This window comes from Gadus morhua, chromosome 5, assembly GCF_902167405.1.
Source record: "Gadus morhua chromosome 5, gadMor3.0, whole genome shotgun sequence".
NCBI lineage: Eukaryota > Metazoa > Chordata > Actinopteri > Gadiformes > Gadidae > Gadus > Gadus morhua.
The window spans coordinates 6,836,809-6,849,102 of record NC_044052.1 but is presented as its reverse complement, the minus strand read 5'-3'; the positions used below and the strand labels follow the sequence as shown (position 1 = coordinate 6,849,102).

Here is a 12,294-nt window from a genome sequence, read left to right as displayed (position 1 = left end):
GTTATGTTTTTAAACATAACGGCTCCGCCATCGATACACGCACAGGTAAGAACACACACACACGCGCACACACCGCAGCGATTGGCATTATGTCAATCTTCTATATACTGTTCCAACTCATCCCATGTAGCCTAACCAAAAGTGTGACTAATGCAATTAGGTCAATAACATTAGGTACAACATTTGTAAACACTAGTTTACAAATGTACTTTGTAAACATCTGATTTGCTAGAATTTGACAACGATAGCGAGCAAGGGTCAATTAGAAAGATCACAATAATAGTAGGGCTTTCTAGAATGGAACCTTCTTTGGATCTTAAGAGAAATGTATAAATATATCCTCAGCTGTTGGGCAGACGCCAGGGAGGAGTGAGGGGATTGGGGATTGAAAGGAGACATTTGGAAACCTGCTGGCTCCACCCCCAAGCCATACATGGACTTCCTCCAATTAACGAGGCAGGCCTGAAGGCCATTAAAGGCACCCAGTGCAACTTTATGTAAACATTCAATGAAAAATAAACATTAAATTTCTAGTCTTTTTACGCGTAGTAAGTTTCAATAACTCCATACCATTACATATCGACATTCAAGGAGCAAAGATGAGACGTCGCTGTGTGGTGAGAACTGTGGGGTGTTCCACAAAGCCGGTTTTATCACATAACCGGGTAAGTTAACCCAGGGTTTGCTGTAACCCTAGGTTTTCCGTTCCAAAAGGATCACGGTATGTTAGTTGCTATAGCAACATATGCTCTGAATCAAACCTGGTCGGACCAGGTTTTGCGCAGGTTAAGTTTGAAACATAACCCGGTTTTGGGTATTTCAACCGGCGTTCACCGCAGATTTCATGTGTTCACAATGGCATGCCCTTTTGATGAGAGAACTGCTGATATCAGAGCGCAAATTATACGTGCAATCCACCGGGAGCGATTGATAAGACCACGGCTCGACATCTTGGCATATTGGATGACTTTTTGCTGGAGTGGAGAGATATAGATTCTCGCGCAAATCTTTAATATATTTAAATAGCCTTACATAGCCAACACTACCAATCGAGGACCTGGCCTCAGTTCAGTCCAGATTTGCGTTGCCCTCCGTTTTTTTCAAATAGTAGTTTTAGGCTATAATGCTGGAGATGCTGAGCACATCTCAGTCGTTTCAGATGACCCATCCAAGATTTGTATCGGCCTCCTATCATACAATGAGCAATATTGTCTGAGTACTATGCCGAGAGGCATTTACAACATAAAGTATAAAATAGTCCTAACGGACTTGCATCCATTCCACTGGAGAATGTTCGATCGTAGCCGGCGGCTTCATTACAAGCACTGATCCATCTTGATCTGTGAAGTTGATGAATTGTCACTTTTAGGTTTTCTACAGTTACCAAAAAAAGAAACATTTGGAATAGTATGCGCTGTGGCAAGCACACGGTTTGCATGTGTTACTTCGAAGGCAAAAACACAAAAACCTACATTCAACCAGTGTGGGTACCGTATGGCCCATGACTCTGAGGTGGTAGGTAGCCTACCCCCAGGTACCCCCTCCATGCCAGGGCGCCCTGAATTTATGTTTATTAACAGCTCCTCCACCGGGGTCAAGACAATTTGAGGGCCAGATCCAGTCTGCCGACTGTCGGCCTTTTCACGATTGGCTTAAAAAAATGGCTTATTCAAATTTATACCAATACGATGGTGGGAAAACCTTACCAGTTTGTATGTTTTTTATACCTCATTTTTATACTTGATCCTCTGAACGCTTGGAAGCAATCGGAGTACATATTGTTTTAGAAGAAAGGGGTTATGTGGTAGGATCTTTAAGAATGCTTAACTGGGATATTTATATATTCATGGCTCAAATATTAAGGATCATGCTTTTGACGTGTAACTAACGCATTTACGCGGTCAGCGACCCGCTGCCAGGCTTTGGTTCTCCGGGTTCCAGAGGTTTTAGCGTTCCCTTTTCTTGTGATAATGTCCTTCTCCTCGTCATAGCTCTCCAGGAGAACCTGGAGTTCAATTTCATTGAAATAAGCGGCCCGTTTCGCCATATCGATCAGGGTTTCCATGATCCATACATCACGTCTTTTTAAGTTTGGCGTGGACGCGCACAACCCTGTGTTAAGCAACCCCGAGTTGATTGAACTAATGCATAACCGCTGCTGTGGAACCGAAAACTCTGGGTTGGTCGGCACAGGGTCAATCAACCTAGAGTTCAGCGTTAACTCAGTGTTTGTTAAACCTCCGTTCGTGGAACACCCCTCTGATAGAAAATCGTAAACAACAACAATCGCCGGTGAGGAGAAGCCATTTTTCCATTGACTGGAAGCCTGCTTTATTTATTGTAGGTTACAAAAAATAAAGAAAATGGCGGCATTGTTGTTGTTTACGACAACAATGCCGCCATTGTTGTCGTAAACAAAAAAGAATACAGTACGAAATATGAATAAATATCTAAGGAGCAATCGTGGACAGGTCCGTCCTATCTGCAACGAAACTTTTTACAATGCAACAAAATATTTAAAGAGCATCAAGCTATTATGCACAGATCATATAACAGTATATTAGTCAATCATTTGTATCAGGTTAAACAAGGATTTGATAACGTTTTTAATTTAAGGACCACCCACAATTGGTCTGGCCCATCCACAACTGGAATCCTGGCGCCGTGCCTGCGGCAGAGGACTGGCAGAGGACTGTGTTATCGCCTGGAAGCGCGGTATAGCCTAAGAGAAAGAGATAGGCGGAAAGTAGTGAACTGATTAGGAATACGCATGGTACCTTAGCAGAGGTGGATGACCCTTTTCCCGTCCTGGTGGTTTTGATTTACAAGGTAAATAAACCATCACCCATTTGAACTGCTCTGTGTTGTGTTGTTTTACCGTTTAACTTGGTGGCGTGGAAACCCCACACCCACTGGCCCGCTACTATATATATATATATATATATATATATATATATATATATATATATATATATATATTGTGCCTAACGAATGAGGCTTGAATTAAGCTTTATTTGTCATTGGGTTAAATACAGTGTATTTATTTACACAACAAAATTAATGTGCAGATCTTGTTCATCGCTTTTAAAAAAAAGAATACAGTACGAAATATTAATAAATATCTATCAACAATAACCCCTTCCCCTGCCTTCCACTTAAGGCACATTTAAGTGTCTAAAATGGGGTCTATTCTGTACCCCAAGTCCACAGAAGATTCAAGATGCTTAATTTATCCCGAGGGAAATTACTGTGCAACAGTTACAATACAAAGGTGGGAAAGTAATACAGGGTTAGAGTCAAAAATCATGACTATGAAGGGATGCAGAATACTTATTGCACCCCTGTGGGGGACTATGTAAGGACGTAGACTTGCGTCATATGTTAGAGGGTGCATTCACCTGATGCACATGTTCAAGATGTTTAACAGTGTTCTAAGTGAGCTCGGCTGAGCTAAAGATGTATACGTGGTAATAAGAAAAATAGACCATGCCCAAGGGTTAAAGAGTTAATCGTCTCCCTCCTAACTATTTCTCTCCGAGTCCAACGTATGAGGAAGCTCCATCCTTAACGTCAACTGAACCTTTTTGGTTTGATAAAACAAGTTGTATCAAATGTATGTATATACGTTTCTTCAGTCAGTGGTCAACCAGTTGTTTTGGAAAATAGCCCTCTGAGCTTACCTCTGCTTCTTTTATCTCTTCTTCGACCGCCTTGATACCAAATATTTGCAGGAGGAAGGAACAGAGCGGGTTGCGATAACCCTCCAGTCGGCTCCCCCTCCTCTCTGCATTTACAACAGATGCAGAGGGGAGGGGGGAGCAGGCCTGCTCTGACGATGGCTGTACACAGTCAGTGACTGACTGCTCATATGAACACAGAGCACTCACACACAGAGCCTCTTACAGAGTGGACCTCGTCTTCTCCTGTGTTCTCTGTTATTAGTGCTGAGGAAATACACAAATACCAAAAGCGTATATCTTCAACGAAAGCTTCGGGTTTGTTTCTTTGGTTTTCTTTCATCAAGTGGTAAGCTCTTTGACGCAACGAAAGACCACCACCGACTGACGGGATGGCGTTTTGCAAGGTTATCACGGTCACCAGTTATCTTCTATTGGTATCCTACGGGATAGGGCTGGGTCAGAAGCATACAATACCTGAGTGCAAACGTTCACTTAAAGAACAGCAAGAAGCAGGAGATGTTGATTCATCTGATCTGGAACATTATCTCAAGCTGGCAACCTATGGAATGTATAAATCGTAAGTAATACTATGTAAGTAATACTATTGCATGAACATGCTTGAGGAAATTACCTACTGTAAATCTGAAAAATTTAAATTGTACCCAAAAGGATCAAGATTTAATTAACATAATGCCACAAAAAGTGGATCTTCTTATCCATCGTCAGAAATTATAATGATGGCAAAATCTAAAGTTTAATAACCTTGTCCGATATCATTTTATGGAAACTCCCCATTGATTCTCAATCACTTCTACACTGACTTTCCTCAGATGTGCCCGAGACCTTAATATCTTATTGTAACTTATTTTAGGTTGCTTGGTCGGGAATATCACTTAAGATAAGGGACATATTCCCGACCACGTGAACTAGCAGAACGATCTAATTAGGTCCTTTTGCTAGTTTACCTGGTTGTACAGATTAGGTTGGGAACTGCCACACTGCCACACATCTTGACACGTATCTATCAGGCAGATGTGGGACCCTGGCTGCAATCCACTAACCACAAGAAAACTGTGTCACAATATGTTTTGGTAAACAAGATGTTCTGTGCTTTCAGTGTAATCAAGAACAGGGCCTTCTCCAAGGGCAAAGGGAACCCTGGGCACAAGGGTTACGTTGAAGCGGACCACATCCCACCCCTGGACTCCCTGAATAGGGCTAAGAAAGAGCCTGATTTTCAGGAGCTGGAAAGGATAAATCCGGCCCTTTATGATATGGTGATGAGCCTGGAGAACGATCCGCGGGGGATGAAACTCTTCGCCATCCAGGTCACCAAACACCACCACGGGGCCGCTCTGTCCACCGGCATCAGTAGAGAGTCTCAGGCCGTCAGGTACTCTCTCCCTCCCTGCTTCCTTCCAATAGTTTAAGATCACCCACCGATCCTCTTCAGATCATCATCACCCATTCACAGGCAACACCCAAACCATAAAAAGATAAAACAATCAGGTTATTACACAGCTGTGTTACAAAAAACGTTTATGGCAATTAACAACGAGTCGAGAGGGTGCATATCCCAATGTAGCGCTACTGAGACAGAAGCAGTAAAAAACAAAACAGTATTTTTACATGGAATCGCACGTGTAGAAAAAGACCCCAAAAACAGAACCAAACAAAAGACTGCCCTGCCACTGTCCCTCCTACCAGGCTAAATGTTAAAGATGTTAGTTCCAGATGTTTGTGGCCCAACACATGCAGAAGCCACAAGGGCCGACTCCACAGTACACCCCCAACCAAGCCACACCCATTTCTGCATCCGACCATGACAGCACATTGTCATTGTGGTGTGCTTATAACCCCCTAGCTGCGGCTATTTCCCATTTCTCAATCATATTCAATGCAGAAGTAGTCAACATAGGTCATGCAGGGTCATGCATCTCTATTCACAACCATGGTTGCTGGGGTTTATTTCATCAAAAACCAGGCAGACTGTTGAGAGAATGTTTCCAATGCGCCCTGACCGTGCATGAATTCTGTCCACAGGGGTGTTCTCGCACGTAGAATTGCAAGAGGAGAAGCGGTGCCAATGTTGAAGCAAGCCATGATGATCGCCCACCCATTTGTTTCCCAGAGTATGAGAGACGAAGCAGGTTTGTAGTAACTACTTGGTGACTATCCAATGCTGTATATGTTTTGCCTAATTCATATGTGTGCATTTGTTGCAGAAATATCGAGACGTCCCCCTGAAAACAAATGCTCACTTTCAGAAGCTAGAACGACGAAAATCTACAAAAAGGGCTTTCTGGGATTGATCGATTTTAACTACAATGGACCAAAAGTCATCACTGAGGAAGAGAGGGATGAGCTGAAGGATTATGTCAGTCAACATTATGCCCTAGGTGGAAACTTTGACAAAGATTCCATAGAATACCAAGAGATCCTTGAAACTGTGAAAAGATTCACTCCCGAGACAAATTCACTACCGAGACAAAAAGGGATTAAAAAAATAACAAAAAGGGTTGGAAAACACACCATCAAAAAACAAAACAGGCATGTGTTTCCGCGTTTAGCAAGGGTTTCGCAAGTACGTCCACACCAGAAGCGACCAAAGCGTCAAAGACGCTTTGGTCGCTCATAAAGTTTCGCTGCGAATATTTCTGTTCGCTTTGTTCGCTCATGACGTACAATTCAATTTTGCAGACGCATTTAAAGGAGCCGTATGCTTTTAGTACAGACAGCCATATCAAAGAGTGAACTCCCATATGGAGTTAGAATCATGCCAAAACCCCGCACACACGCAAAACGTGTTTTGCTCACGCATAACGCCTCGTGCCCACTACCTCCGTCCGTTGACTGATCCCCATTGACTTTGAATGGGGACGGACGCGCAATGCAAAAAGTTGAAAAATGTTCAACTTTTTCGACAGCGACGGATCCGTCATCCAATCAGATCGCGTATGCAAATTTAAGCACTGTGACTCGACTCGGGCTCTGACGATACTGGAAAGCGGGAAAGCGGGTCATCTTGCCCGTTGACTGACGGTGCAGTGGGCACGAAGCGTAACGCTACATGCCCACTGCACCGTCAGTCAACGGACGTGGGAAGGCATGGCTGACGGATGGGGGGGTAGTCTTTGCAGAGGCATCCGTCAGCCAATCAAATCGCTTTGCCGGGTTCTTCCCGCTTATTCCTGCTTGTTGCGATGGAAGATGACCCGCTTTCCCGCTTTCCAGTATCGTCAGAGCCCGAGTCGCGTCACAGTGCTTAAATTTGCATGCGCGATCTGATTGGATGACGGATCCGTCGCTGCCGAAAAAGTTGAAAATTGTTCAACTTTTTCACGGAGCCGAAGGCTCCAACGGAACGGACGGATCCACAATGCATTGCACGTCCGTCCCCATTCAAAGTCAATGAGGATCAGTCAACGGACGGAGGTAGTGGGCACGAGGCGTAACGATTCACACGCACACAAAACGTGTTTTACTCACGCACAATGATTCACACACACGCTCAGTGTGGTTTGCAAATACAAAACATCATTCACAAACTAATGCATTTTGCTTCAGAAAAAAATACAGTATGTTTTACAGTGAAGTACAAAAAAAAATCCTTCAAGTAGGCCTACACAAAACAATTCTACAAGTACGGAACACTGAAAGCTGCGCGTGGATCGGAAGGCATTTGCGCACGGATCAGCAAGGCGGAAAATTAGTGCCAAAAGTCACGTGACAAACAAATGTCCTGTGATTCACACTACACAACAACAGGTGGCGCTGTTGAGTCAGTTTAAGGCCGCAAGGACGATCTTTTTTTCTCCCCAAAATTTTTATTTGATGCCGGCCAGTGGTAGATAAAAGTGCTAAACCGTACGGAAACCGTACGGAATCCGTGCGGTCTGGCAGGAACAGCGTCTCATTGAAGCCATTATAGAATCAAAAAAATAGTGCGTCTTTCTCGAATTTAGCTTTGGAACTTATCGGTTGTTGACCAGAAAAGATTGTTAGTTGCCATCAAAGTATATTGATAATTGCTTTTTACCAAACTGAAGATGTGTGTGTGACAATGACAAAGGTGGCCTACTTTAATCTAAAAATGTTAACATTTTTCACCATGAAGTCTAAAAGGAAGCTTGTATGGCCCTTTCCTTTATTGTATCTTTGTGCAATACATGTTCAATTATGTGTTAAATCTACGATGGCATTTCACCGCTTTCAACTACTTGGCAAGTTATAAGCTTTAGCTATATTTATTTAGTATGCTACACGTGAACCTCCTAAGATGGCGCAATTTGATTGGTTTGCTACCTTGGGATATTGGGCAATATCCCATAATTGAGATCTCAAACGTAAGATATTGTTTTCATCGCAAAATGTCTGTCTCGTCACGCTAATAAAAACAAATAAATCCTGGCAAAAAGTGTTATCTTGTTTATTTTTGGGCTATTCAGTATTTGCACTATTCACTTCTCCATCGGCGAATAATTGTTAAATATTCAGAGCGATATTTTACACCAGAATCTGTTCACGGTAGTATTAATAAATACTACCATGAACAGATTCTGGTGTCTGCTATGTTTCTAAATCAAGCCCTCCTGGTGATCAGCGTTGGGTTAATCAACTCTGAGTATGTTCACTCTGGGTTGAGGGCGTGCCTGTTGACTATGAAGAGCCATCATCAATGGATCTCTGATAACATGATCAAACATGGACCAAAAGCGTAGATCCACTTACTTTCCCCCCACGGAATTGGAAATTCTAATGAACGTGTATGCCGAGCAGTTACCCATTTTAAAAAAAAAAGCAATACCGCCGCGTCAGCGAGAGCGCGAGAGAGAGCTTGGCAGGAAATAGCTGAACAAGTCAATGCGTGAGTCAAATAAATTAGTAAAATAAAATAAAATAAGAGGAAAGTTTAATATCTTCCACTTATTCAATATGTAAATTGTGTGTGTGTGTGTGTGTGTGTGTGTGTGTGTGTGTGTGTGTGTGTGTGTGTGTGTGTGTGTGTGTCAATTTACGCAACCCCGAGTTGCCCCACGAGGACTTGGCAGCAAATGAAGTACAAAAATATAGTTTAAACAGGTAAACTAATGTTTAATTGAAATCAAATCAATTGTGCTCTTTTGCCTGCTCTACCTAATTTAACAGCTATGTTCAACATGTATTATATATTTGTATACTATATTTAAGCAGTAAATGTAAGTAGTAGGCCTACATTTCCCAGCCACCCCAACACTGCCAATATTTAATAGGGTTTAGATTAGAACGCTACACCTAGGCAAAATGCATTATAAATATATATGTGTCTTCAAAATAGCGCTTACTGAATATTAGGGTAACATTTTCCTCCATGTTAGCAAATCGAAAAAATGCAGAGGCCCGGCAGACTGGAGGGGGTCCACCACCTGGCTGCAGCCCTCACAGAGGCTGAGGAGATGGCCCTCAGCCAACAGAGTATGCGTCCTGTGGCTGAGGGCATCCCTGGGGGGAGCTCCTCTGATCCCCCCACCCCCCAGGATAGAAGTGCCTTTACAGTATAAGAGGTTGGTTATTCAAAATAATTAAATATGTACACGCAACCCAGCGCGTTGCAAATTAGATGGGGCAATATTCTGGCTCAAGTAATAATTGCACTGTCTAATCATCTTCTTCCAGTTACTGATGGCGTCATCGCCCTACTTGAACCAGATGCCCTCACCAACCTCCATGCAATTGTAACAATTCAAAAGATGCAAAAGGATGCTTTGGAGATCCACATTTTGGAACATAAGTTATAGGTGGGTGAGGTGCAAACTGGGATAGGCTACTGTTCCCTGCTCTAAAAACATACCCAATATAAATGACTTTTTTTTTTTTGTGCTTTCAGGAAATTTTGTTGAACAGTTTACTCAAAGGGTTTTACTTCAGTGAACAATGCAGACGATTATGCTGAGCATGTAGAGAAGAACAGCATCTGGTTAAAAGCAGTACCAGGGTCTTTTCTGCCTTGCATTCTTAAAATTTCTTGAGTTTCTTGACTTGCAGCAGTTATAGGTCCGTGGTTAGTCAGCTACTCTGATCATAGGAAAGCCACAACGTTGAAGTGACTGTAGTACAGAGCGGGTGGGATGCACGGGGCGGATCATTCTGCACATGCGTTAATTGCGACAAAAAATAAAAAAATAAACTTAAAGCATGCCCCCGGTGCGTTTGACAGTTAAAGGCCCACTATGCAACTTCGGGCATTTCTTGGCTGTTTTCTTGGTTTTGGCACGCACATTTCTCTACACAGCGCCCCCTAAAGCTTCGTAGTAGATATTTCACAACACTGTCGTAACAACTCGTTGACGTCCCTTCCCCATGCTCTTCTACGCGAGCCATGTGCATTTGTTTTCAAAGAAGCCGGCGAATGCGCGGAGCCATGTCCGAAATAGATGTTCATAAAGTGTAGGCAAGGTTATACATTTTTAAAATGGTGTATTTGCATTGCAATAAACATAAATCCATCATTTTTTATAGTTGACGGGGAGAATTTATACCCTAGGTTATAATTATTTTATCTTAGGTTGAACAGAACAATCAGTGTAAGAGGTTTGGCCAACATAATAATCGAAATAAACAAGAACCTGGATTCGGGGATTCAGTCTGTATCTGGGGGACGAGACATACGAACAGCAAAACACCCATGGAAACAAAGGTGTTTATATGGTTGCAACCAAGCAAGCTAGAAACAAACAGGGCTCACAACAAAACGGTCGAGAAAACAATTTTTACAGGGCTCAAAAAAATGGTTGAGCAAACACATGTGTACAGAGACTATCAGAATCAAGAATATTACGCAGACAAAGTTCACCCAAGGGTACTTTCAATTTCAAAAGCAACACGGCCGAGTCGGCGTCTGATTTGCAGTCTTCTTTTTCTTTCAGTTCACGCTATTCCTGAAAAGCTTGCCCAACGTTTACTCGTGTCTGGCCTCTCTGTCGGTCTGTCTCCCTTTTCTCTTCTTCTGTTCCTCCGACATTGGGTTTCTCTGTCTCTTTTTAGTCGGCTGATCTATGATGAATATAACAATCCATTAGTTACTTGTGTTTATATCGAGCCGGTTCCGTGTTTGTGGGTCTGTGCCGTAAAGCAATTCGTTACTGTAGTGACCATAGTAGTGACCCTTGCACAGATACGGCCGACATCTTTCTTTTTTCTGGGTGGAAATAGTAACATAGTTACGCCATTAAATGCGTTTATGGAAACATTTTTAGCGAGAAATGTGCATTTTACTTTCAGAATGTTCGCTCGGTGAATGTGAAGGATGTTTGGTTTGATAGTTATGACGAAGAGTGAACGCTCCGTTCACTTGCATGGACAGAGTCTCTGGCTGCTAAGCAACCTCAACGTCTTGGCGGACTATTTCTCTGTTGATCAACACAACGAATGCTGGAAACACACCAGACACACCATGTGAAGTTATTTAACCCGATTATCGTTATTTATGAGTCCTTAGCCCAAGTGAAGGAGTTCAAGTACCTCGGGGTCTTGTTCGCGAGTGAGGGTACTATGGAGCGTGAGATTGGCCGGAGAATCAGAGCATCGGGGGCGGTATTGCGTTCGCTTTACCGCACCGTTGTTACGAAAAGAGAGCTGAGCCGCAAGGCAAAGCTCTCGATCTACCGGTCGATCTTCGTTCCTATCCTCACCTATGGTCATGAGGGTTGGGTGATGACCGAAAGGACGAGATCGCGGGTAAAAGCGGCCGAGATGAGTTTTCTCAGAAGGGTGGCTGGCGTCTCGGGATAGGGTGAGAAGCTCAGTAATCCGTGAGGAACTCGGATTAGAGCCGCTGCTCCTTTACTTAGAAAGGAGTCAGCTGAGGTGGTTCGGGCATCTGGCAAGGATGCCTACTGGGCGCCTCCCTTTGGAGGTGTTTCAGGCACGTCCATTGGGGAGGAGACCTCGGGGAAGACCCAGGACTAGGTGGAGAGATTATATCTCAACACTGGCCTGGGAACGCCTCGGGATCCCCCCGTCAGAGCTGGTCAATGTGGCCCGGGAAAGGGAAGTCTGGAGCCCCCTGCTTGAGCTGCTCCCCCCGCGACCCGACCCCGGATAAATGGATGACGGTGAGATGAGATCGTTATTTATATCCGAGATTATTTAATCTAACCCGATCTAAACTCTATCATGCACCCAAACACGGCGGCGTTTGGGTTTCCTACCTCGGACAACAATTGCCTCGCAACTGGCTGTTTATATCTAGCCGGTGCCATGTTTGGGTGTGTGTCTGTGCCGTAAAGCATTTTCGAAACTACAATCTGACTACATTTTCGAGGATACTTCCGCTGCGTCACATCCGGATTGTGTCGGTCCGAACAGATCAAGTTGCATATGCGCTTTTTCACTGGAGAGGCGACATGGGTAAATGACACACCCACCAATCAACCCAGAAATGGATGCAGAACCATCAGTATAACTCTCAACCTGCATACTTAATGTAATTTTGGCTAAAAAAGTTGCATAGTGGGCCTTTAACATGGGGGCTGAGAAGGTGGTCTAAATAAATGCGCTGAAAAACGATAGCGCTCGTGAAGAAAATTATCAGGAAAATAAAGTATATCCAACCGGGGTCTTAATAATCGTTCCT

General features: G+C 43.5%; 1 protein-coding gene across 1 annotated transcript; it reads left to right on the top strand.

Annotated features, from left to right (window-relative positions):
- Positions 1-3,851: 3,851 nt before the first annotated feature.
- LOC115544377 (uncharacterized) lies at positions 3,852-6,363 on the top strand. Its single transcript, XM_030357286.1, has 4 exons — positions 3,852-4,257; positions 4,798-5,073; positions 5,724-5,830; positions 5,906-6,363. The coding sequence occupies exons 1-4, from the start codon at positions 4,070-4,072 to the stop codon at positions 6,316-6,318; spliced, it is 984 nt and encodes a 327-aa protein (XP_030213146.1). The 5' UTR covers positions 3,852-4,069; the 3' UTR covers positions 6,319-6,363.
- Positions 6,364-12,294: the final 5,931 nt, after the last annotated feature.

What these genes read in the sequence shown, in the direction of transcription:
- LOC115544377 (XM_030357286.1), top strand. Translation starts at nt 4,070, where the DNA reads ATGGCGTTTTGCAAGGTTATCACGGTCACCAGTTATCTTCTATTGGTA. An exon ending in AGAGAGTCTCAGGCCGTCAG is followed by an intron (nt 5,074 to 5,723) that starts GTACTCTCTCCC and finishes TTCTGTCCACAG; the next exon opens with GGGTGTTCTCGCACGTAGAA. An exon ending in GAGTATGAGAGACGAAGCAG is followed by an intron (nt 5,831 to 5,905) that starts GTTTGTAGTAAC and finishes CATTTGTTGCAG; the next exon opens with AAATATCGAGACGTCCCCCT.